General features: G+C 39.0%; 1 protein-coding gene across 2 annotated transcripts in view; it reads right to left on the bottom strand.

Moving 5' to 3' along the window:
- CCDC102B (coiled-coil domain containing 102B) overlaps positions 1–26,745 on the bottom strand; it is a 150,454-nt gene that overhangs the window by 57,730 nt on the left and 65,979 nt on the right. The window contains exon 6 of one of the 2 annotated variants that reach the window (XM_075415283.1): positions 24,733–25,132. The exons of the other annotated variant lie outside the window; for it this stretch is intronic. Coding sequence (XP_075271398.1) covers positions 25,034–25,132 — 99 coding nt within the window. The 3' untranslated portion in view covers positions 24,733–25,033. Of the gene's footprint in view, positions 1–24,732; positions 25,133–26,745 lie in introns of those variants that run through there. 2 annotated transcript variants of the gene reach the window in all.

The raw sequence follows: 26,745 nt of genomic DNA, 5'->3' as shown, positions 1-26,745 counted from the left end.
GGTTGAGAAGAACTTTTGGCATTGTAAGAGCTGCAGCTGACTCCTGAAATCTTCACCCAAGCCCGGGAGATGGAGATAAAAGCACTACTGAGTGTTGTATTGGAAATACAGATTTCTTTCTTTGTACAAGCATTAGGAGGTGTTTGGAGCAAGCGGCTCATGTCTACCCCCTCAACCATGATGTTTGCAGCAAAATAAATCCTATGGATGTAATTTTCATGCAATCCACTTAGGCAGAGCACCTTCAATTCCATAAACTTTCACATAGTAAACCAAACTATGATGGTTTTTACATTTCATCCCCTACAGTCCCTCCCTTTCAAATGCACAGAAACCTGCTCCATATAAATAAATTATTTATGATTAACTGGAAACTCTATCATGAAAAAATGAGGAGAGATAACGAGATTGCATTAGTCAGGGTCCAAAGGGATAGTTACATTAGTTAATTACACAGCTATATTATGGACCAAACATATTTCTATGAATAGTAGAAATAGTCTGCTGTCCTATGTGCTATGTGAGTCTGGTTATCGGGAAGCATTTATCATTTGATTTAATCATTTGACTGTTAATGACTAACAAGTTCAAAAGTTATGGGAAGGAAAGCATAGATATATGTAGCCTTACTGTCATTACCTGTCAACACAAACCAAAAAAGAAAGACAATACTGTGGTAACGAATGTGTAATGAATAAAGTAAAAATCTCAGCATATTGTTCAGGTGATGCAAATGTTCCAGGGTCTAGGGAGAAGTTTATACACTTAGGATAAATAAATTGTGGTGGTGAACAGGTACAGCAGTATGAAACCATTTATTTTCCTACAGGATAGTTATGTTAACTAATCAGCAGTAGCCCTGCTGCTATGTAGCAGTAGCCAAAAATCTTATTTCTGACCGAATTGTCTGAGTTACCTGTTAGTAGGGCAGTATTCTTCAGGCTTTCACAACTCTAACGATGTTATCTTTCAATTTCCTAATCTGTTCAACAGTTTGTTGTAATACTGCTCTGAATAGCACCTGAAAAACTCTGAAGAGTCTCTGAATTGCGTCAAAGTTACATACCATGGGAAGATGATGTAACTATCCTCTCTGCAGTTTTCTTAAATTATTATTATACAGAAGTTGATAATGTCTCCCTGTTATGTGATTTTAGTAGCTGTACATAGGTGTGGATATTTTCCAGTATGAACAACATATCCTTAATGTTCACAGAAGATTAGATTCCAGTTTTGATTGTTTACAGTTTATATAAAATAAAAAATATTCAGAATGTGGATAAATTATAAGAGTTCATTTACTGATGCTAATCCAAAGGCTTGCTTAATTTTTCAGCTTCATTTCCTTTTGTTTAAATTGCAATCTTTGACACTTAATCAGTTTTTATATTCTCAGCATGATCAATATGCAGAATACCACCGAATTCAGTATAGTTCTTATACATTAAAACCCACAGATCTGCAGTTTTATCAATACTTCAGTTATATTTATAACTCACTTTGAGTATTGAATATTTTTTTAATCAAAGTAATGAAATAAGGAGCGATCTTTACAAATACTTTTCAGTTAAGAATCAAGATATTTAAAAAAATGCCTCTGCTTAGGACATCAGTGGAGGCTACCTAAGCAAAACTTAGTGAAAACCAAAATATAGTGATTTCAGAACCTATCTTATTCAGTTAGTGGTGGACTCCTTGCTAATTCCTGGTATGAGATTATTCAGTGACACTTTGATTACTTAAGCCAGAAAAATCAGTGAAGATATAGATACTCTAAATCTAAGAGTCCACTATTAAAACACAGCATGCTGAAGTGCTACTGAACATAGAAGTTTAACTGATGATAACTGTGTATGATTGAAGTTCTTAAAATCAAAGTTCTTTTCCTGATTTCTTCCTTATTTACTTTGGTAGAACATAAAGATATACATACATATGGCAGTTAGTGACACCAAAAGATCCTATGTTCTTTTACCCTATTTTTCTTTGATTTCTTCTAGCAGCACTCAGAAAAGAACCACAGAGATAGAAAAATTTCACCATCATAAAAGGGACTGTAGCTGTAGCTAAAATTACATAAACAACCAGAAGTTTAACACTTAAAAAATCACTACCTTGCAGAGATCTGCTGAGCTTATTGCAGTTGCTTACAGTACAGTATATCAATGCTAAACTAGCAAAAGTATCTTCTTTTCACTTTTATTCCTATTGCATTCATAGTCTTCTCTTCTTTACAATTTCATACCTTTGAATAATTTCTCAGCTACTGTTTCCAGATGGTGTAAAAGTAAATGAAAACTAGCACCCCTAAAGCACAGAGGACTAAACATAATCTCAAAGCTAAGCTTTATTTGTGCGGGTATTGTTTTAAAACCCTATTCAGATGTCAGGTCTTGAAGCTACTGTACACACAGGAAACTTTGCAAGTTATCTAGCACTACTCATCTAATATACTAACATTTGCCTTTAATTATTACTGATTAGGATTGAATTCTCAACAACAATTAACCAAATATTTTATCTTCTAAATGTATCTCTTAGGCCCTCTTCATTCGGATACAAATTTGGGAAGAGTTAAATTTGACTTTGCAGTCGATTTTATGAGATACAGATATTCAATCTCCAGAATTTTAGGTATTATGAAAGATGAGGTTGTGCTGAATGAATGGTGTGCTTCAGATAGAGCAAACAGTCTCTGTTGATCCTCTAGGCCATTCATTAACTTTTACAGAAAGATGTTTAAGATGAACTTACATGTTGTTAAGGCTTAATCCAGCACTTCTTTTCTAAATGACCACCTCATTAATGATTGACAAGGAATGATAGTCAACATGCGTCAGCTTTAGGGGGTAATTCCCTCAGTAAGGTTATTCGGGGGGAGGAGGCAAAGGAGACGTACCATTACAAAGCTCAACTAGGAATTGTCCTCTTAAACTTCACATAACTTCAGAAGTTTGGAGATACCTCTCCAACATGGTTCTGCCTTTCAAAATTATACACAAAAATATATGTCACATTGATGCCATGCTGATATTTATGGTAAATACTGTTGTGACTTCCCACTAATACCTCCTGCTGAGGACTGTCATTGCTCTCCTACTTGGTAAGGAGCAAAAAAAGAAACGTGATTTTTTAAGGTACTGTGAAAAAAGTACTACATCAGCAGCAAAAGGAAGGCTAGGGACAATGTGGGGCCGCTGCTGAATGAGGCGGGTGTCCTGGTGACGGAGGATGCGGAGAAGGCAGAGCTAATGAATGCCTTCTTTGCTTCAGTCTTCAGTGCTAAGACTGGCCCTCAGGAATCCCAGGCCCCGGAGGTAAGAGAGGAAGCCTACAGAGAGGACGACTTTCCCTTGGTCGAGGAGGACTGTGTGAGGGATCGCTTAAGCGATCTGGATGTCCACAAATCCATGGGCCCTGATGGAATGCACCCACGAGTGCTGAGGGAGCTGGCGGATGTCATTGCTGAGCCACTCTCCATCATCTTTGAGAGGTCCTGGAAGACAGGAGAGGTGCCCGAGGACTGGAGAAAGGCCAATGTCACTCCAATCTTCAAAAAGGGCAAGAAGGAGGACCCAGGGAACTACAGGCCGGTCAGCCTCACCTCCATCCCGGGAAAGGTGATGGAGCAGCTTATCCTGGAGGCCATCATGAAGCAAGTGGAAGAAAAGAAGGTTATCAGGAGTAGTCAGCATGGATTCACCAAGGGGAAATCATGCCTGACCAATCTGATAGCTTTCTACGATGACATGACTGGCTGGGTAGACGAAGGGAGAGCTGTGGATGTTATCTACCTTGACTTCAGCAAGGCTTTCGACACAGTCTCCCATGATATCCTCCTGGGGAAGCTGAGGAAGTGTGGGCTGGATGAGTGGTCAGTGAAGTGGATAGAGAACTGGCTGAATGGCAGAACTCAGAGGGTTGTCATCAGCGGCGCTGAGTCTAGTTGGAGGCTGGTGACAAGTGGTGTCCCTCAGGGGTCAGTACTGGGCCCAGTCTTGTTTAACTTCTTCATCAACGACCTGGATGAAGAGTTAGAATGTACCCTCAGCAAGTTTGCTGACGGCACCAAACTGGGAGGTGTGGTAGATACACCAGAAGGCTGTGCTGCCATTCAGCGTGACCTGGATAGGCTGGAGAGCTGGGCAGAGAGGAACCTGATGAGGTTCAACAAGGGCAAGTGCAGGGTCCTGCACCTGGGGAGGAACAACCTCATGCACCAGTACAGGCTTGGGGTGGACCTGCTGGAGAGCAGCTCTGCGGAGAGGGACCTGGGTGTCCTGGTGGACGACAGGTTAACTATGAGCCAGCAGTGTGCCCTGGCTGCCAAGAAGGCCAATGGGATCCTGGGGTGCATCAAGAAGAGTGTGGCCAGCAGGACAAGGGAGGTTCTCCTTCCCCTCTACACTGCCCTGGTGAGGCCTCATCTGGAGTACTGTGTCCAGTTCTGGGCTCCCCAGTTCAAGAAGGATGAAGAGCTACTGGAGAGAGTCCAGCGGAGGGCTACAAGGATGGTGAGGGGACTGGAGCATCTCCCCTACGAGGAGAGGTTGAGGGAACTGGGCTTGTTCAGCCTGAAGAAGAGAAGGCTGCGAGGGGACCTTATAAATGCCTACAAATATCTGAAGGGTGGGTGTCAGGAGGATGGGGCCAAGCTCTTTTCAGTGGTGCCCAGTGACAGGACAAGGGGCAATGGGCACAAACTGAGGCACAGGAAGTTCCGTCTGAACATGAGGAGGAACTTCTTCCCTCTGAGGGTGACGGAGCACTGGAACAGGCTGCCCAGGGAGGTTGTGGAGTCTCCTTCTCTGGAGATATTCAAGACCCGCCTGGACAAGGTCCTGTGCAGCCTGCTGTAGGTGACCCTGCTTCGGCGGGGGGGTTGGACTAGATGACCCACAGAGGTCCCTTCCAACCCCTACTATTCTGTGATTCTGTGATTCTGTGATACTGCAAATTGTTTATTTATCGATGAAACTTATGTGCATTCCTATCACAACACCTGAAAATTCTTCAGGGCAGGTATAAAAGGCATACAACACAGCGCACATCAAAACCTTACATAATTCTTGATTGTCAGTTTGGTAGATGCAATAAATAAAACCATCTTATTATTGCATAGTTTACTATTTTTAAGGCACTGAAACTTTTCTTCAAACTAACATTAATTATTTCCAATAACTATTTATTTTAACTCCCAGAGGTGTTTTCAACATCATCAACCTATGTGTCAAAAAGACTAACAAAAATCAGGGAGCAGGAAAATTATTTACTCATCGTGATTATCTATCCATAAATTTGCAAAAAAGAGTGCAAGAAATTGATGCTACCGATCTCCTTTGCCTAAAATATAGTCTCTGAGTAGATCCACGTATCTCCAAACTGGGTCAAAAAGCGGTTGCCTGTATTACTTGCAACCATGTCTACATGGGGACTGAATTCAAGCTAAGACCCTCCTGACTTTATGTCTGAACTTTGCTAAACAAGGGCAGGTCTCCACAGATGTAAAATGCCAAATAAGAAATTCTGCTTACCCGGCATTAAGTATATCCTGACAATAGCATTACTCTGTGTTGTGGGTTTGCATGGCAAGGTTTTGGTAGCAGGATGGGCTATAGGGGTGGCTTTTGTGAGCAGCTGTGAGAAGCTTCCCCCATACCCAATAGAGCCAATGCTAGTTCGCTCTAAGATGGACAAAGCCAAGTCAATCAGCGACAGTGGTAGTAGCTCTGTGATAACACTTTTAAGAGGGGGAAAAACCTGTGGTGAAATGGCAGTTGAGAGACAGGAGTGAGATGATGTGAGAGAAACAACTCTGCAGACACCAAGCAAGGTCCATGAAGAAGGAGTGGGGAAGAGGTGCTCAAGACACCAGAGCAGAGAGTCTTCCCTTGCAGCTCGTGATGAAGACCATGGTGAGGCAGGCTGTCCACCTGCAGTCCATGGAGGCCTGCAGTGGGGAACCTATGCACCTGTAGCCTGTGGATCCCACGCCGGAGCAGGTGGATGCCTGAAGGAAGCTGTGACCCGGGGGAAGCCCACGCTGGAGCAGGCTCCTGCCAGGACCTGTGGACACATGGAGAGAGGAGCCCAGGCCATAACAGGTTTGCTGGCAGGATTTGTGACCCTGTGGGGGACCCACGCTGGAGCAGCCTGTTCCTGAAGAACTGCACCCCGTGGGAAGGATGCATGTTGGAACATTTCATGAAGAGCTGCAGGCCGTGGGAAGGACTCACATTGGAGAAGTTTGTGGAGAACTGTCTCCTGTGACACGGACCTCACGCTGGAGCAGGGGAAGAGTGTGAGGTGTCCTCCCCCTGAGGTGGAAGGAGCAGCAGAGACAACATGTGATGAACTGACCGCAACCCCCATTCCCTGTCCTCCTGCGCTGTTTGGGGGGAGGAGGTAGAGAAACGAGAGTGAGGTTGAGCTTGGGAAGAAGGGATGTGTCGGGGGGAAGGTGTTTTAAGATTTACTTTTATTTCTCATTATCCTACTCTGATTTGATTGGTGATAAATTAAATTTTTTTTTCTTCTCCCCAAGTTCAATCCGTTTTGTCCATGATGGTAATTGCTGAGTGATCTCTACCTGTCCCTTTCTCGACCCTTGAGCCTTTCATCGTATTTCCTCTCCCCTGTCCAGCTGAGGGGGGAGTGATAGAGCATCTTTGGTGGGCACCTGGCATTTATCCAGGCTAAACCAAAACACGTTGCTATTAAGTTTAGTGATGCAAACATTGTAAAATTGTGAGTCCCTTCTCCTGTTAAAAATCACACAACTAATCATTATGATTCATTTATTTAACAGTTCTTCAGGTCTGTTGTCAAGAATTGTCATAGAATGACAGGAATAAACAACAGAAATTCTTATACAATCATCTGATTCACAGAATCAGAAAATAAAACTCGACAGCAAATGTAGCTTTTAAGACAGTAGTACAGACATTTATGGTGGTATAGTGATCCATACCTGCAAATTTGAACAGGCAGAATCCATCAAATATGACCTAAGTCACAGCATTGCCTTAGTTTTTCTACCCACAGGAGTTCAATGCATCAAAACCCTAGACTTTTAAGGTAAAGAAATTATTACCCTCTCTGCTCAGAGGACTTTAAAAACTGTCAGTTTACCGAATGCAAAAATTCTTGAATCTTAATGATTCAGAAAGAGAAACTGGGGAAAGAAATTGTAATTGCTACAGAAATACTTAAGTGTGCAAACAGGCAATTCAAACATTTTTGTTTTCCACATTTATTGGTGAGCAGTCATAAAATGAACCTTTCAAGTCCTTTTGACTTTTTTCCTCAGCCTCAATCCGAGCAAGTTCCTTTACAACTATTACCTTGGAAACATCTTATGAAAGAAGTTATTTGGACTGAATGAGCCTTTCCTGCTACTCCCCAAGCCAATGCCTTGTTTTTCCAGGTACGAGCTGAACCACTTCCCAGCTTTTGTAGGTCATCATGTGATCAGAGTCTGCTGGGTTGTGGTATAAACAGTCACATGTGGGTTTAAACAAGCTGCCTTTAAAAGAACCCACAAAACCCAAGCAATTCAGTCAGATACTTACAGAACTGTAGCAAAATTTTTTGTTCAGTTCCCCATGTTCCTTAGGCAGAACGATTTTGAATGGCAGGTGTTAGGCCACGTACATAAATAGGACTAAATGCTATTACAGTCTGGAAGAAAGTGTTTCAGAGCAAGGGAAGAAACAAATCTTTTTTTGCTTTGTTTCCAGTTAGAAGCTGGGAAAGCAAAAAATGAGAAAGGCAGACTGTTCCATTGAAGATCTTTAGATTCTCAACACACCTCTGAAGACACCACTGTCCCTCACTCCTCATAAATGAAAAATTAAAAAGGAAAAATACTCATCGAGTAAGAATGTAGTATATCAATCCTTGCATCTTTTAAAGAACAGGAGTGTGTATACGCTCAGGTTTCTCTCTACCATTCTATATTGAGTTGCAATTCACTTTCATTTTTTCAAAGATTACATTTTTATTTGTCTTTTTCTTGAGTACTTTTAAGCTATTGACAACACAGCTGGTGCAGCTTGATTTGGAACATTCAGCTAAATACAATAAAAATTATTGTAACTATCTGCTAGAGGATCAGCAGTTAAGCTTCCAACAAACTTCTCTTTCATTAAGTAGTCTCACTCATTTGAATTAAAACAAACAAGCAAACAAACAAAAAAAAGCAGACACAACTCCCTCACTCCGAAAACCCCAAACAATACCCAAATAAAAAATCCACACAGTAAAGGGTGTCTACATGTTTCACAGTTTATACTGAGAGAATGGTGATGATGCCACTACATGTAGTGATTTACCATTCCTAGTAGAATGCCACAGGGTTTCTGTTAACTTGGAAGTGCAGCACCTCGGGCCTTGTCTTGACCAGAACTGAGTTTAGCTTTGATATAAAGTCTAGCAGTCAAGTGACTATTGCCTGTAAATATTATTTGTGACAAAGTTCTAACAAATTTATAAAGCTGAGGAGTAACAAACACTACCCCTTTATGGTAAGCAGGGTTGGAGGGCGCTGTCATAGAACCTAAACTAGTAGCAAAGAGGTGAAGACAGTCATACTTTAGGTAGCAACCAATGAAGACAAATCAAATAAAGAGATGGTGTTTGAAAACATAAAAACGTAATCCCAGGACAGACTCGAGCCTGAGAAGAAAGAAATGCTCACCACCAATCGTATACTCCCCCATGCGAAGAACTCAGGATACAGATAACTTTGTGTAATGCCCCCCCTCACCCCATCACTCTTGAAGATGACTACCAGTCTTATATACTAGACGGACACGAGAGACATGAGTAAAACATCAGAGAAAAGGAGTGGAATACTTGGGAAATTTCGGTACAACATATTTAACTGTATTACTACTGAAACTTTTCTTCATTACGTAGATATATTGGCCTGTAAATGTTACTATCATTCTAAATGAAAAAAAGCTTCACTTTAAATAGCATGTAGTGCAGAGTACATAGATGGTTAAATGGAAACCAGGAGTTCTGAATAAATGGAGCCCTTCGGGAAGTGAAACCACTCTGTTCATCTCCTTGCCTACCTTGAGGTGGATTGAAAACTGGCTGAATAGCAGAACTCAGAGGGTTGTCATCAGTGGCACTGAGTCTAGTTGGAGGCCGGAAACTAGTGGTGTCCCCCAGGGGTCAGTACTGGGCCCAGTCTTGTTCAACTTCTTCATCAATGACCTGGATGAACAGTTAGAATGTACCCTCAGCAAGTTTGCTGATGACACCAAACTGGGAGGAGTGGTAGATACACCAGAAGGCTGTGCTGCCATTCAGCGAGACCTAGACAGGCTGGAGAGCTGTGTGCAGAGGAACCTGATGAGGTTCAACAAGGGCAAATGCAGGGTCCTGCAGCTGGGGAGGAACAACCCCATGCACCAGTACAGGCTTGGGGCGAACCTGCTGGAGAGCAGCTCTGTGGAGAGGGACCTGGGAGTGCTGGTGGACGACAGGTTGACCATCAGCCAGCAGTGTGCCCTGGCTGCCAAGAAAGCTAATGGGATCCTGGGGTGCATTAGGCAGAGTGTGGCCAGCTGGTCAAGGGAGGTTCTCCTTCCCCTCTACACTGCCCTAGTGAGGCCTCATCTGGAGTACTCTGTCCAGTTCTGGGCTCCCCACCTCAAGAAAGATGAAGAGCTACTGGAGAGAGTCCAGTGGAGGGCTACAAAGATGATGAGGGGACTGGAGTATCTCTCCTACGAGGAGAGGCTGAGGGAGCTGAGCTTGTTCAGCCTGAAGAAGAGAAGGTTGCGAGGGGACCTAATAAATGCTTACAAATATCTGAAGGGTGGGTGTCAGGAGGATGGGGCCAAACTCTTTTCAGTAGTGCCCAGCAACAGGACAAGGGGCAATGGGCAGAAACTGAAGCACAGGAAGTTCCATCTGAACATGAGGAGGAACTTCTTCCCTCTGAGGGTGACAGAGCACTGGAACAGGCTGCCCAGGGAGGTTGTGGAGTCTCCTTCTCTGGAGATATTCAAGACCCACCTGGACAAAGTCCTGTGCAGCCTGCTGTAGGTGGCCCTGCTTCAGCAGGAGGGTTGGACTAGATGACCCATGGAGGTCCCTTCCAACCTCTGCCATTCTGTGATTCTGTGATACTACTCCTACATCACAGGCAACTAGATTTAATCGTTCATGATAAAACTGTCCATTGTGTTCCGTGATATACAGGAGATATAGAGCATGATTAGACATTTTAAAGAAGTGGTTATTTTTTACTTCAAAAGAAAGAGAGTGAGCTGCCTGAAAACTAACTCATGCTGTTATGCAATTTTTGCCTCCCAGGAATATCTAAATAAGGTCTGCAATATCTACAGTAAAGTTGAGAACATATTTTGTTAAAGAATGTTTTTGATCTCATATGTATTTTTTAAATGCAAAATTAAAAGGACAGATAAGATGATGAATACTGTACATAAAAATATGCAAGGGGCTTTATGCTAAGGAGCTATCCTGGCTCCTATTAAAATATCGTTGTTAGCTTTTGGATGGTAAGCCTCTGGATATGCAACATCTTGCAGAGGCATAACAAAACCTAAAGTGAGGATGAGCTTCCTGAATTAGTGCCACCATCATATGCACCTTCTAAGGTCAAGACATCCTTATTATGAAATCTTTTCTTACTGTTTTCTTTCTTTGTCTTATTCTGGTACAGCTACCACTCCACAACATTCATCAGTCACTCCAAAAGACACAGAAATAAATAGAGACAAGTTCAAAGTTCGCTATGTCCAAAATAACAACAGACTGTAATTTACTCACAGTAGTGAAGTCCAAACCTTAAAAAGAGTGACAGTTAATTTTCACTGAAGAATGTGACAAAATAGCAGTTAATTAACGACATTTTCTCTAGTATCTATGGCAACTAAACAAGAAAAACAAAAAACAAACAAATAAACAAGAAGAATCAGCATTCTGAAGACACTACATTTTTTTTTCTTGTTTTTTTTTCCTTTCCTCTGACAGGACAGGTATTCTTCAGATCCTGGAGCACCTGAATGCTATCTGGACACACAATAATAATTGTTACTTTACCTATTCTATTGCTTACTGACAGAATTCAGAGTAAAAAAATACCATCAGCAGTAACAGTAACAGCAGTGTCTGTTTCTACACCCTGTTAGTAGAAGAGAAAAAACAGAAAAGCTAGAAAAATTCTTATGCAACATTTATTGCTGTGGATGAGGAAGCAAATGAAATTTAAAAATTGATGTCCTCATTGGTTTTAACAAAAATGTCCATTACAGTGCACAAGAAGAAAAATTTTTTTCTTTGCCTTGGATAGATGTTCTGTTTCATAAACTAATAATTTGACAAACTAGCAGACATGGCAGACCAGATAATTTCTGCTTTATTCCAGTCTTGTTATTTTGAGAAGTGAAGGACAACTTTGCACACCTGCACGACAATTGCATGTCCCTCACAGAACAGTAAGAGACAGGATTTAATGCCTTTGACGAGCTTACTTGATAAGAAAAATAATCCAATTAAGTATTCTGAATGCTGTTTATACATAACGAAGTAGCAACTGAAATAACAGAACTGAACTTTAATTATTGCTATTTTCACAGAATCACAGAATTACAGAATGCTAGGGGTTAGAAAGGACCTCTGGGGATCATCTAGTCCAACCCCCCTGCCGAAGCAGGGTCGCCTAGAGCAGGTTGCACAAGACCACCTCCAGGCGGCTTTTGAGTATCTCCAGAGAAGGAGACTCCACAACCCCTCTGGGAAATCTGTTCCAGTGCTCTGTCACCCTCAGAGGGAAGAAGTTCTTCCTTGTGTTCAGACAGAACTTCCTATGCTTCAGTTTCTGTCCATTGCTCCTTGTCCTGTCGCTGGGCACCACTGAAAAGAGCCTGGTCCTGTCTGCTTGACACCCACCCTTAAGATATTTCTAGGCATTTTTAAGGTCTCCTCTCAGCCTTCTCTGCTTCAGGCTGAACCAAGCCCAGCTCCCTCAGCCTTTCCTTGTTGGAGAGATGCTCCAGTCCCCTCATCATCTTTGTAGCCCTCCACTAGACTCTCTCCAGTAGCTCCTCATCTTTCTTGAAGTGGGGAGTCCAGAACTGGACACAGTACTTGAGATGAGGCCTCACTAGGGCAGTGTAGAGGGGGAGGAGAACCTCCCTCGACCTGCTGGCCATACTCTGCTTAATGCACTCCGGCATACCACTGGCCTGCTTGGCAATCAGGGCACACTGCTGGCTCATGGTCAACTTATACACCAGCACTCCCAGGTCCCTCTCCACAGAGCTGTACTCCAGTAGGTCCGCCCTAGCCTGTACTGATGCATGGGGTTGTTCCTCCCCAGGTGCAGGACCCTGCATTTGCCCTTGTTGAACTTCATCAGGTTCCTCTGCACACAGCTCTCCAGCCTGTCCAGGTCTTGCTGAATGGCAGCACAGCCTTCTGGTGTATCCACCACTCCTTCCAGTTTTATGTCATCAGCAGACTTGCTGAGGGTACACTCCATCCCTTCCTCCAGGTCATTGATGAAGAAGTTGAACAAGACTGGGCCAAGTACTGACCCCTGGGGACACCACTGTGGGGTTTCTGGAAGAACAGGGACATATTTTGAGCAACCCAGACACTCTGAATATGGACTCCATCAGTTTGTAGTAGCGCAGGCTTCAAGCAGCACAGGCCTCAAGGCCTTTCTCAGACCGGCTGTGGGAAAACAAACCTTTCTCAGGCCGGTTGCGGGAAAACAGACCTTTCTCAGGCTGGCTGTGGGAAAGACAATCATTGTCAGGCCAGCTGCAGGTAAACAGTCGTTCTATGAATACTGACCAATCATAGCTGAGTATTGTACCAGTGTTTATGTATAGTGATTAATCATAATTGAGTGCTGTCTATATAATCCAGATTCTCTGCTAATAAAGTTGACTGTTATGGATCATATTGGTCGAGTCCTTGATGCTGCCGCAACACACCACTAGTTACAGGCCTCCAACTAGACTCAGCGCCACTGATGACAACCCTCTGAGCTCTGCCATTCAGCCAGTTCTCAATCCACCTCACTGTCCACTCATCTAGACCACACTTCCTGAACTTCCCTATGAGGATGTTATGGGAGACAGTGTCAAAAGCCTTGCTGAAGTCGAGGTAGACAACATCCACTGCTCTCCCCTCATCTACCCAGCCAGTCATGCCATTGTAGAAAGCTATCAGATTGGTCAAGCGTGATTTCCCCTTGGTGAATCCATGTTGACTACTCCTGATAACCTTCTTTTCCTCCACTTGCTTGATGATGGCATCCAGAATGAACTGCTCCATTACCTTTCCCGGGATGAACGTGTGGCTGACCGGCCTGTAGTTCCCTGGGTCTTGCTTCTTGCCCTTTCCATCATCTTTCCAGGGATGAACGTGTGGCTGACCGGCCTGTAGTTCCCTGGGTCCTCCTTCTTGCCCTTTATGAAGACTAGAGTGCCATTTGCTTTCCTCCAGTCCTCAGGCACCTCTCCTGTCCTCCAGGACCTTTCAAAGATGATGGAGAGTGGCTCAGCAATGACATCTGCCAGAATTTTATATGATCGGTTTATGTTGATTGTACACAGGCAAAGAATAAAAAGATTTTAAAGAATAATCTAAAATACTGCAAGAGGACAGTAATTGGCACTGGGTTTCTTTTTCTGTCCTTAATCCTGGCAACAGAATTAAGAAGTAAGTGCCTGTAACGAAATGCTGACATTCCAGTTAAGATTAAACTATGACAAGAAAAGAAAGAATTATCTTGAAAAAGTGAATCTTCAAATAATGTCAAGTAATTAGAGAAAATAATTATTATTTTAAAGACAAATTTTATCACAGAAGATTTGCTAAATAGGAAAATACGCCAATTAAGAACTAACCACACAGTGCATTTTAACTTCTATTGTAAATTCCGTCTTTACCACTCTAAGGTTGATTTCTTAGACTTTCAAAATACCAGTCTCAGAGAGATAAGCAGAGTCTGTAATTTTTAATGATATTCAAACAGAATTTCAGCTATGCTTCCTGCCCCCTACAGTATCAGACTCATTTCATCCATATTTTAAACTTCTATTATGCCAGATTCTAATGTAGTATTTATTTAAACTGAAGTGACAACTGAGATGTTCCATATTTTTATTTATTAGGAGCATGGAATTTGTGGTATGGTGGAAAAGGGCTTTTGATGAGTCAGGAAACCAGTCTTTAAATAGATTAAAAATAAGGATTACGTCAAATAAAGTTTCATGTGCATTTTAGTATTTAAATTGTAACACGTGAATTTGCTAGTCTCTGTTTCTTTTAGTTTGGCTTTGTTAATACTGAATTAGCTACAATTATTATACCAGCTGTTTTCTAATGCAAATCTGTCCAAAACACAAAACTTCTCATGTTACTACAACATTACCATAATGTTATCAGAAACTTCATAGATTTGGACCAATAAAACAGATTGTTTGCTTCTGAAATACATTGTAATGGAACGATAGTAGCAGAAACCCACACTATTATGCAGTCATCCTTAATTACACAGAGAGATGGTACTTTTTTCCCAAGGTGTTATTACTTTGCTGTTGTCACCATACATTCTGTAAAAAAAAAAGGCAGATGGAACATTAATTTTTGAATAAAGATGAATACAGGAATCCTGGTCTACCTGCAGATCATAACTAAAAGCTGTTGTTCTAAAGCCTGTTAATCTATATCTGACAAAAATGTATTAGAAGCAAGTGTCCAATCAGAAATGCATAATGATTTTTTTTCCATAAACATAATTACACAAGTATACACTGTTCACATTGTTTCATTTCATTCATTCTGTTCATTGCCTAGATTCTAACAACATAAAGAAGTAAAATAAATTATTGAAGTAGATGCTTTAAACAGACAAATAACCTCTTGTTTTAAGCAAAGTAATACTGCTTTAACTTGTCTTTAAGTGAGAGAAAAATGTAACCTGAAGGAATCTTTCATATATGTACTGGTTTTTGTAGGGATAGAGTAAATATTCTTCATAGAAACTCATATGGTGCTGACTTCTGGACTTGTGTCCAAAATAATGTTGATGATACAGCAGTGTTTTAGCTATTGCTGAGCAGTGCCTGCATAGTGTCATGGCCTTTTCTGTTTTTTATGTTGCCCTGCCCATGAGTAGGCTGGGAGTGGGTAAGAGGCTGTGAGGGGGTGCAGCTGGGACAGCTGACATCAACTGGCCAAAGGGATGTCCTATACCATATGAAGTCGTGCTCAGCATATACAGCTGGGGGAAGGTGAAGGAAGGGGGGGCATCCGGAGTGATGGCATTTGTCTTCCCAAGTAACCATTGTGCTTGATGGAACCCTGCTTTCCTAGAGATAGCTCTAAACATTTTCCTGCCAAAGGAAAGCAGTAATTTCTTATTTTGCTTTGCTTGTGTGTGCAGCTTTGCTTTACTTATTAAACTGATTTTGTGCCAGCCCACGAGTTTTCTCACTTTGACACCTTTCTGATTCTCTCCCTCATCCCACCATGCCAGGCAGTGAGTAAGCAGTTGTGTGGGGCTGAGCTGTCTACCCGGGTTAACCACAACAATAGATTACATGAACCATAATTGACTTACTAAGGTAATTTTTAGGTTCTAATCATAGTATCAAGAAGCAAGACTGCACAGAAAATGAAAGAATGTAACAGTCATAAGCTCAATGCATAGCATGAAAAGAAAGGGAGGAAAAAATTGCAAAACTGCTTTAACAAACATGCATGCACCACGTCATTGTAAGTAGTTCTTGGGCATGTCAAGAAATACAATGCATTTTGTTTGTTCCTCAAGCTCTGTTCCTTGAAGCATGATTTACACATATTTAAGGTAACAGAATCATGCCAGGGAAACAATTTAAATTATCCATTGTATCACACCTTGAATATGTAGGAAATCTACATACACAGCATTTATTTTTACCACCTTTTACATTTCTCAAGTAGTCATACTGCTCTAGTGTTCAGCAACATGTACGTGTGTCCTGCTTAGCACATAGGTACAGTGAATCAACATTTCCAAGAAGTCAGATCTATTGGGTATGATGTGCACAGACGGTATGAGCACATTCAGGAAAGCAAACACATTTTTCTCATGTCAAATTTACCGTGTGTGGTCAGACCAATGATGCAGAGCATCTGCAATATGACTTCTGCATTTCCTGAAAACAGGGCATCACTGCACAGGTCTTATGAAGCTGATCTGCATAACGGACATGTCCAAGATCCCTAGATTTTCAGTTATGAAATTTTGTAATCCATTCAAGACTTGTACTTTGAACAAGACTACTCCCAAACATCTGTAAACAAGACCTCTGAACGTCACCTGAATACAGTTTCTGGGGGGAGAGAAGAGATACTAACGTCTCAGACTAAAACAGCAATAAGGTTTTTGTTTGTTTTCTGATGCAACCTTGTGCTACATATTGAGCTGGATGATATCACATTGATAAAACCATTAGTTTTGCCACTGCATATTTATATAATTACAGCCCTTCTGTAAGCATAGTCTTTCTATAGTATACATTATCTTATATACCTAATCTATATCTTAGTTGAGCTCAATTACTGATTACACACAGCTGCCACTTATTTAACACATATGGAAAAGTTAAAAGAAACCTGTCCAGCTCTTTCATTTTACCAACTTGTGTAGGCAATGTCATACAGTTGTCCTAAATACACATTAGCACATTATATTAGCACAATATATTGTTTTATTCATACTTTCTAGTTAAACTTTTCTGTCTTACTGATCCCCTGTATTTGACTATATTTGTAAATTGAGAGCTACCCACCTCACAGCAAAACAGTAAATTTGGTGGGGTAGTTGTTTATTTGTTTTGGGTTGTTTGGTGAACAGCAGATGTCAGTAGTAACCACACAGAAATGATAACTGGCTTAAAGGATCAAAAAACCCAAAAAGAATACTATAGGATTTTGATATGTTCCTAAAAGACATTGAGTTAGTACAGTGTGGTGGAAAGGATTCACAATAAGTAATTTTCAGAGCACATCTAAATCCTTCTTGCAGGATAATATTGTTATTTCTGATCTTGAGAAAGAAAGTATGTAGCATTGTTCTTCCCTCAGATCACCCAGAAAGTATCTCTAATGCGTGTGCTATGCAACCAATAAGGCACTTCTGACAGCTCTCTTGAGAAATTTGCCAGAGGTTTATACAAAAGCAGCATAATTTTACTGTCAACTTTTGCTGATGTCATCAAGGGAATTATACCTGGTTTGACAGCAGGTTAGGGTAAAAGGGTAAGAGAAAAAATATACAGAAAAAATAAAGTTTAAAGATGGAAATCTTATGGCATTCTTCTTGGTTTCTGAAGGCTATGCATAGAAAGATAGCACCATTTCATAACAGTTTCTACTTGATATGTATGCTTTCCCACAATTTCCCTTGTATGTTTCTCATACCAAAAATTTCTCTTTGCCCAGACTAACAAAGTCCATTTTTCCTCTCCTCAACGGAAATTCCTTGATCAACCATTCAACTTCTGCTCAACCATTTCCTACCATGCTAATGACATGCTTTCCACCATAAGTATAAATAGTGAAAATCAATGATCTTGAGAGTCAAAACGATATAAATATGTTTAAAGTCTGGATAAAGTGACTAACACAATGTTACAGTAATCACTAGCCCAAAAATATGTGGACATGCTAATTAAAAGAAGACCATAATAGACAGAAAAATGGAAATTTTTTTTAAAATGAATGAGTAATAAACAATGTATTTTTCTTCTGTAAATGAGGTTTTAAAAGATATCCAGGACACTGGATAATCTTAAATTTGACAGTATCAACAGTCTGTGGCTAATTCAGATCATGAAAGACAGCAGAGTACTCTGCGTTCTTTATTTCTTGAGAAGGCCCAGTGGCTAGGTAGTAACTACATTTATAAAAATGGAGTATTCTCCATTCTCTGTATTCTCCAGACTACCCTAAAACCAAATCACTAGCAACAATTATGGTGTTATTAGAGCCTTGTTCAGTGGGCATGTTGAAAGATCACTATTATTTTAGAAAGAGAATAATTTTAATGATATTTCTTATGTTTTAAGCAGGGAATACAGATAGGTCTTCTGTCTGAAGTAAAATATAATCATAGCACACAGATGCTGGTGACCTTAACACAAATCATGGTGAAATTAATACTGATAAATCAGTTCTTCTTTCTCTGGAGACTGTTTACAGCATATTTATATTAAAATACTTCATATTACCCGTTGTTATCTGGCATAATGGAAGATAATTCATGGGTAACTACTGCATAAAATATCTCTAAAAAAGTAAATCTTGTTGCAAATCCAATGATCTTTTAAATATTATTTAAATAATAGAGACTCCAAATAAGAAACATGCTATACGACCACATAATTTCAACAACAAAAATTTTAAGTGAAAGGTTGTATTTACCTTGGGATGTATTAGAAAATGTCACCATATCATGGGTGACATTTCTAAATATCAATTTAGGTGATTTTATGAAACACAGCTCCTATTTCTCTAGAGTCATACTGAACAAACACTTTAGCACAAGAGACATTCCTTAGCCTGGCAGCACTGCTTAAGAATAAGGAAAATACGAAGCCTTATAATTTTGTCCACAGTTCACAGACAGATATAAAACACTCCAATCAATGTACATATCCGAGCTGGACTTCACCAGCCTACCCTCACTAGTCCAAAACCACAGAGGGTGCATTTTACTTCAGATACTGAATATCAGAACTTTTAGTGATTCTTGTGTTAAAAGAAATATACACCTCATAGAATAAGAGATTGCACAACATGTATTTCAGAGTTCATACTTAGTATCTGTCAAGCATTTCTGATGAATGATTCTACTATTATGCTAATTTACTGCTTGGCGCTGAAAGAAAGTGAATTCACATCAATGTACCTGAGTTTTGGAACATGCCATGAATTGGATGATTCACACTTCCTAAAATTCTCCATCACTATGAAACATGCTTGTTTATTTTTAAATATATATATTTAAATAAAACCAAAGAATATATACTGCTTAGGAGTATGTAACAGGGCTGTATTTTATCAATTGCTTTCTCTTTCATTCACATCAAATGTTTTAGGCTAAAAAAAATACTGAAGTTTTGTACTTCCTGTGTTTCAGCTACATTCAGAAAAGCTAATTACTTTTTACCTTCTGTTTAGGAACAAACCTAACAAAAAAGGTATGTTTGAAATACAATGTAAATTTCCAACACACCAGCTAGCAACTCTTTCATTTTCATTAAACAGCCCAGTGGCAGTTTGGAATATGCTTTCCAGCCAAAGAGGTTTACAGGTGTTTTGTTTTTTTTTTTTAGGTCTCCAGATTTTAAAGCAGAATTCCATTTTCCTATTCTTGTGACTAGCTTTATATGATCATTTATAGAAGTTTTGTAACAACAAGTGATCCTAACGTAATTTCTTTATTTTTTACATTCTTTTCAAGGATAAAGAAAACCCATGAATGTACTATATTTAAACATTTAATAATTTAGAGAACATAAAGAACAAGTTAATTATTAGTTTAGAATACTGAACATCAATATCTTTAAAACTCCTTTTTAAATACTTTAGTATTGAATTTTTTTTTATTATAGATGTGTTGGATTTTTTTGTCAACTGATTTTATTTTATTACTTCAGTACATGAACACATCTTTATAAAGGACAAAACACAAATGCATGGGATGAATAGACCTGTTCAGAAAATTATAGATTATATAGAACATATTGTAATATTCCACAGTACTATATGCAAGTTAGGGAATCATATCCAAGGTTTAGAGTCAAATCTGGTTTTCATTAAGAAGTGAAACAATGTCTTTCTCCGCAGAAGGAATAAATGGGATTGGAAACATTTCTAGTTGTTGCTCCTCATAAACTCCAGTTCTCACAACTTGTGTTTGATTGGCATACGACCTTCAGCATTCCAGAGTGCAAAACTTCTGCTTCATGCACAGGAGCCTGATTTGTTCATATAAAATTTAATATAGGAATATCCTGGAGCATTTCATTTAACGTTTCTGTGCAGGTTGCATCCGTTGTTCAATGAAATCAACCTATCTGCATTTAGAAGCCCGTAATTACCACACACTCTGAAAGGTCTGCTTGTGAGTTGTTGTCATATATTTGGGTCACTAGTAATAAATTCCTTATAAATAAATCATAAGCTGAATTTCATGACCTGTAACATTTCAGAAAAATAAGCACTTGAAAAAAAAAATCTTCTTGGATAAAAATAACTAGTATACTGAAAAATGGCCCTGGAAATTCAAAAATTGTGATTTCTACTCCTTTTTTACCAAATCACTTAGTAATGGCTTAGTAAAGTGTAGTTACAACAGTGTCAGGGCATATCACTTCATTAACATTTATTTCTTCTTGTTTCAGAGAATTCATAAATTCATCAAAAACACCTATAAGTATGCAGAGGTTTTCGTCATCTTCAATATACTTCATTTCTTACTGTTAACACAATAATTTTTATACATTATTGAAGCATACATTATTTCTTGATGGAAACAAATGTGACAGTTTATAAGGTACAAGTTTTTTGTGGAATGTTTTGAAAATAGAAAAGACAAATAGGGTCAAATTAAGTATCGTTGAGAATTTAATTTTTTCCACAATTAAAAAAAGTGTAGCATCTTTTCTTTAACTTGCTTTTTTTCCAACTTAAAATCTCCTATTCCAAAACCAATTATTTCCAATGCACTATGGTCATCAGTTCAGATTTTCACTGCTCTCATGCAAAGTAGTAACAGATTCACAAATTTCCTTACAAGATTATAGGTCCATTGCTAAACTATTTCTAGTACCACAAACTAAATGCTGTTTGTCTTCCATCTGGACCATATTTATTTATTCCTCCATTAACAATAAATACTCATTCTTTAGAATATCTTCTTTTTTAAGCAATTGAAGGCTACCTGAAAGTGTTATGCACTGGTATAAAGTAACTGAGAATAATATAGTTATAGAAATACTAATAAAGCAAACTTTTTGGTGTTGAAAAATTTTAAAATATTTTTCATAATTAGCAGTAATTGGAATAGCATTAAACGTAACATCTGTTGGGTTTCCATATGGCAGATTTTTTTATGAGTTTGTTGTCTCATACTTTTTTATTTTTATACAGAAGGATGTGGCACAATTATTTTGGGATTTACAATTTCTTTACAATTTATTTGTTTAAACAAAAAAAATAAAAAACTCTCAAAACCTTCAGAAACACATACTTCCCCTCCTTAGATCGATATCTTGAGTTCTGTTATAGTCTAGCAATTTTTTTCTTCAGTAGAGTGAAAGCAACGTGGTTTATCAGTTTCTTGAATATAATCACCATCACTTCAATGGAATTTGAATAACTTCTGATGCAAAATATTACCAATTTTTTTTCTCTACAGTACTTATAAATATAAATGGCAGAAGTGTTTTCCTACACATATAGGGCTAGAAATGTCTTAACTAGGAAGAAGGCAGTGCAGAAATACTGGGGTTTGTTGTTTTATGACAAAGAAGCAGCCACATGCAGCCACAAATGTAGAAATGACAAAAGGACACTGCTGTATAAGTCCATAACTCTCATATTTCCTCACAGATAAACATTGACAAATTGCTTTCTCTTCATTTTTCTGAAAGAATTTCCACAACATTATGATAAATACTTTGAGGTTACCACATTATAAAATATCAGTTACCATCCATTATCTACTAAGAACCAACAGCGCTGTTATAAAAATCTTTGAATGTCTGCAGGAGAGTTAAACCATAGCCACTACATATTAGCTACTCATTTTTTATTGTATGGTTTTCTCTCTGTTGTATCAAAATAACCCACTTTATTTTTGCTGAATGAAACACATATGGAGTAAAAATTTGTAATTGTTACAGCTACTGCATTTGTATAGAACATATCAGAGACGTGGCAAATTAGACCTCTTTTAAATTAATCCTTCATAAATCTTTTTCTCTTACACTGAAGAACAAAACACAAAAACCATTTATATTACCTAGAGTTCTTCCTAAATGAAACCTTATTACCCAGGTGTGAAAAAAGACATTAAGATGAATGAAGTTTAAATGTTTAGTAAAATGGAACATGTCTCAGTGTTAACTCACTGCCACCCTTTATTCTGTCCTGTGGCAAAATCTGAGAAATGTTCTGTATTGCAGTATTTGTGTCTCCATAGACTGTAACACCACTAGAACATTTTTCAATACTTTTCAACATAGTAATTTACGCCATGTCTTTTGTAAGAGTGCTCTTCAAGAGTATCCATTTTTTATTTTTTAACTGCAGTCTGTCTCTCCTCTCCTCTCCTCTCCTCTCCTCTCCTCTCCTCTCCTCTCCTCTCCTCTCCTCTCCTCTCCTCTCCTCTCCTCTCCTCTCCTCTCCTCTCCTCTCCTCTCCTCTCCTCTCCTCTCCTCTCCTCTCCTCTCCTCTCCTCTCCTCTATTTTTTCTTTTCTTTTTAAGATTATTGGATAAAGACATGCAAACATGCTAAAAAATCTGATTTATTCCTCCTTTTTAAAAGTTACTCTAGTTACTTTTTACCTGAATAATTTTTGCCTAATCATTTTAATGTTTCAGATAAACAGTGACACATTAAAATAAAGCCAGCTATCACAATTTTTGCCACACACATACTCATTAAAGATTTACTTCTGAATTAAATTTATTAATGAAAAGGAAATCAATGACATTACTATCTAAATAAAACCTTCAGCTGAGTTACCCCATAATATAACATCGAATAAAGCATGACAAAAGAGTGATAAGGTGAGTTTAAAAGTTGCAGCTGTATTAAACAATGAAAGAAAATGTATTTTTCATCACAATTTAAATTGTGAATGTCTATGATGACAGAACTTATTTTTGACAATATGATTCCTTTTGTTTTATTAAAAAACAGGAGCTCAATTTTCAATTTCAAGTGTATTTTACTTTTTTTTCTTTAAAAAGCATGCACATTTATAATTATACTTCCAGTACAATTTTTTCTTACACCATCAGAACCACTGGATTTTGCTCACATACAGTGAACTATTTCTGATAAAGATTACTTGAAATACTTTATTGCACAGCACAACATCTCAGTGGTGTTGCTTCAGTTATATCCCTGGAGTATGGTAAGTCTGAAGTGTAACTTTCATGGTGCTGTTTCTGAAAAAGTACATAACTCAAAGAATCTGACGCCTTGCTACGTCCTCCATAGCTGAAAATCAAGAAAAAAGACTTTCCACAATCCAAGATTAGAGTAAGATGTGTTATAACCCTAGAAACAGATGGTGAGGGGACTGGAACATCTCTGCTACAAGGAGAGGCTGAGGGAGCTGGGCTTGTTCAGCCTGAAGAAGAGAAGGCTGCGAGGGGACCTAATATATGCTTACAAATATCTGAAGGGTGGGTGTCAGGAGGATGGGGCCAAGCTCTTTTCAGTGGTGCCCAGCAACAGGACAAGGGGCAATGGGCACAAACTGAAGCACAGGAAGTTCCGTCTGAACATGAGGAAGAATTTCTTCCCTCTGAGGGTGACGGAGCACTGGAACAGGCAGCCCAGGGAGGTTGTGGAGTCTCCTTCTCTGGAGATATTCAAGACCCACCTGGACAAGGTCCTCTATAGCCTGCTGTAGGTGACCCTGTTTCGGCAGGAGGGTTGGACTAGATGACCCACAGAGGTCCCTTCCAACCCCTACCATTCTGTGATTCTGATTCTGTGATCTGAATGCTGCTTCTGAATATTTTTCATTTTATTTTACTTTTGAGATCTGCATTCACTGCAATCATGTGACAATGAAAATGAGACATTCTTTCCATACAAACAATGTGTAAAATGCTAAACAGTACTCCCTCCCTTCCAGGAAAGACAGCACTACATACGAATTATGGTTTAAACAAAAATGGTAATATGCGGCCTGTAGTTTTATATAAATATACAGATAAACAGAAATGTACAGTATGTACAGAGAATTATACATAGAACTCATCAAATAATCAATAACTTATTTCAAGTAAAGGGAATCATGGAACTATTGATGATCTCACCATCAAAACTGAAGTGTTCAGCTTGTTTTTATGCTCTGTACAGTGCTAAAGAATATATTTATTCTTGTGCCCTTTTCTACAGAACACTGTAAGTTTTTAGTAGTGTCCTATGGGAACTATAAATCTGCTTGTGCAGATGTGTTTTTGTATGTGATTTAGCACTCAAAATCTACTGATGCACAGAAGAAGCAGCTATGATAAAAGTCTCATGGGTTTGACTTTATTCAAAGACCTGATATGATCAAGTCTTCATCTAAAAGAGCTGACTGTAATAGTATTGTTTTAATTATTTGTATCCATATGAATCTACACCAATTTTTCAAATACATAAGTCTTCCAAATAAAAAGAGGAGGTACTGTCCCTATCATACAAAGGCTGATAGTCTAAGATCCAGTTAGCAAACACCTTCCTATTTTGTTCACCTTGAAGAAGCTGATAGGATAACCAAACAATTTCTGGGTTTTTTTCAGTAACTGCTCTCCCAGACCATACTGCTGGATTCACGTATCTTAATATGATACAAGTTTTGAAGCCATTTCTTTTAAGACAAAGTATGAAAGTTGGACTACCTTGGAAGTATGTTCTACTACACACCAGGACAACTAGTAACCGGTACAACCAAGTGTCCTGGGTTTGGCCAGAACAGGGTTAATTTTCACCGGAATCCAGGAAGGGGCACAGCCGGGGGGTGGGGGCTGACCCCACCTGGCCAAACAGAGCCCGGTATTCCATACCATGTGACGTCACGCTGGGTTCCGGTGGGGGGGGCGGTGCGGCGGGAAGGCACTCGAGGCTTGGGCAGGCGCAGCGCCGGTCCGGTTTCGGGAGAGCGGCTGTTGTACGGTTCGTGGTTGTGTTTTTCTCCTTATTTGTATCGTTGTTGTTCCTGTTTTCCCTCTGTTTGCTGTTCTGTTAAACTGCCCTTATCCCGACCCACCAGTTTCTGCCTCTTTCTTTCCATTCTCCTCCGCACGCCGGCGGGGGGAGGAGCGGCCGCGTGGCGCTTTTGTTGCCGGCGGCAGCTGAAACCAAAACACCAAGACAGGACAGTTATGAAAATTTACAAAATCTCAGTGAGATGAAAAATAATCTGCTAATCGAATCTTGCTGCGACAAATTTAGAAGCATCCCACTGTTACATACAGCAACATCAGAGGAAAACTGAAATAAGGAACTGAATTGTCTTCATGCAGTATAAAATAACAAAAAGGCCTGCAGGAACTGAACTATAACACTAAGTTTGTGTTCCAAGTATTGCTAAAAAAAATACACAATTGTCTTTGTTCTACCAGAAACACTTGAAACAGTCCATCTATTGACCTTAACAGTCCAGCTTTTGGATGTAACAATCTCTTTATCTTCCTTAATAAAAAAAAATCTAAATATGGAAGTCAAAAGCCTATCGTCACCATCACAAATTAGTCAACACCAATTAATCAATCCAGTTTTATTTCTTTACTGCCAAAACTTTAAATTACACATTTAAAGGCAAAAAACTAATGTTCAACTTGGAATGCAATGTCCATCAAGAATCTAAACTCATTTTCCGAAGAGTTCAAAGTAGGAAAAAGAGAATCCAGTGAATGAAGTAAGCATGGAGAACGGAAATAAAACTCCTGATTCCAAACACTGACTGCTCCTTTTCACAAATTATTTATTATGTTTCAGGTTAATTTTGTTTTCAGATCTGTAGGATTACACTATTTCTTTGAGGAGTTTGGAACTCTTCGAATTAAGCATCAACAGCCTTCCTACCCATGAAACTGAAAGACAAAGAATTGCCCTCTTATGTTGGAATAAGCCCAAGAACTGAGTGGGATGTTGCTTACATGTCTTTCAGTGTGAAAAGCTATACAATGAAAGATGAAAAAAAAAAAGATATATGTAGTTTTCATAGTAGCTTAACCATTAGACAGTTCAGGCTGGATAGGCATTGAACACCTCAATCACATCCTCAGCGATTTATTACATGTAGAAAAGCAGCACTGAAATTGTGCCCAGACTAGATAATAGCTTAGAATTCCAGTTTATCAAGTTATTTAGTTCTCAGACCTCATATTCTTTCTTTTCATAGCATATTTTCCTCAAAACTTCAGATTTGTGGACTTGATACTTTTTAAATCGTAAAGATTATTCTTGTATGTAAAACCAAGAAAACTTCTTTATTAGCTTCAAGAAGTCACAATAAAGATGATGGAAAAGAAGTTTACCCTCAACACAACCATCAGTTTCTGAAACAAACAGAAACATCAATAGCTTTCTTTGTCTAGTCACTGCAGACATATTGATTTTTCAGAAGGCAGACTATTATGTATGTGTGAGTACTATGACCTTTCAGATTTTATCAGCAAAATTCTTCATATAAATTGATCAATTTTATACCATTGGAGCCAGGGATACAGAACTGCCAAAAGCATTCACTTCCACTTAGTTAGCTGGAAATACAACTTCTCATGAAAAAGCAGCTTATTCAGTCATGGTATATGGCTTCTGTACGTCACATGATGTGATGTAAATGTCGAAGACAATTCAGAACTGCAGATACCTTCACACCTAGTAATCATAAAACCACAAGAGTGTAAATATAGAGTAACTGATTTAAACTTAATCAGTTCTAGCCCATTAGACTTGGTAA

Source organism: Opisthocomus hoazin, chromosome 3, assembly GCF_030867145.1.
Source record: "Opisthocomus hoazin isolate bOpiHoa1 chromosome 3, bOpiHoa1.hap1, whole genome shotgun sequence".
NCBI lineage: Eukaryota > Metazoa > Chordata > Aves > Opisthocomiformes > Opisthocomidae > Opisthocomus > Opisthocomus hoazin.
This window is presented reverse-complemented; position numbering and strand designations above follow the sequence as displayed.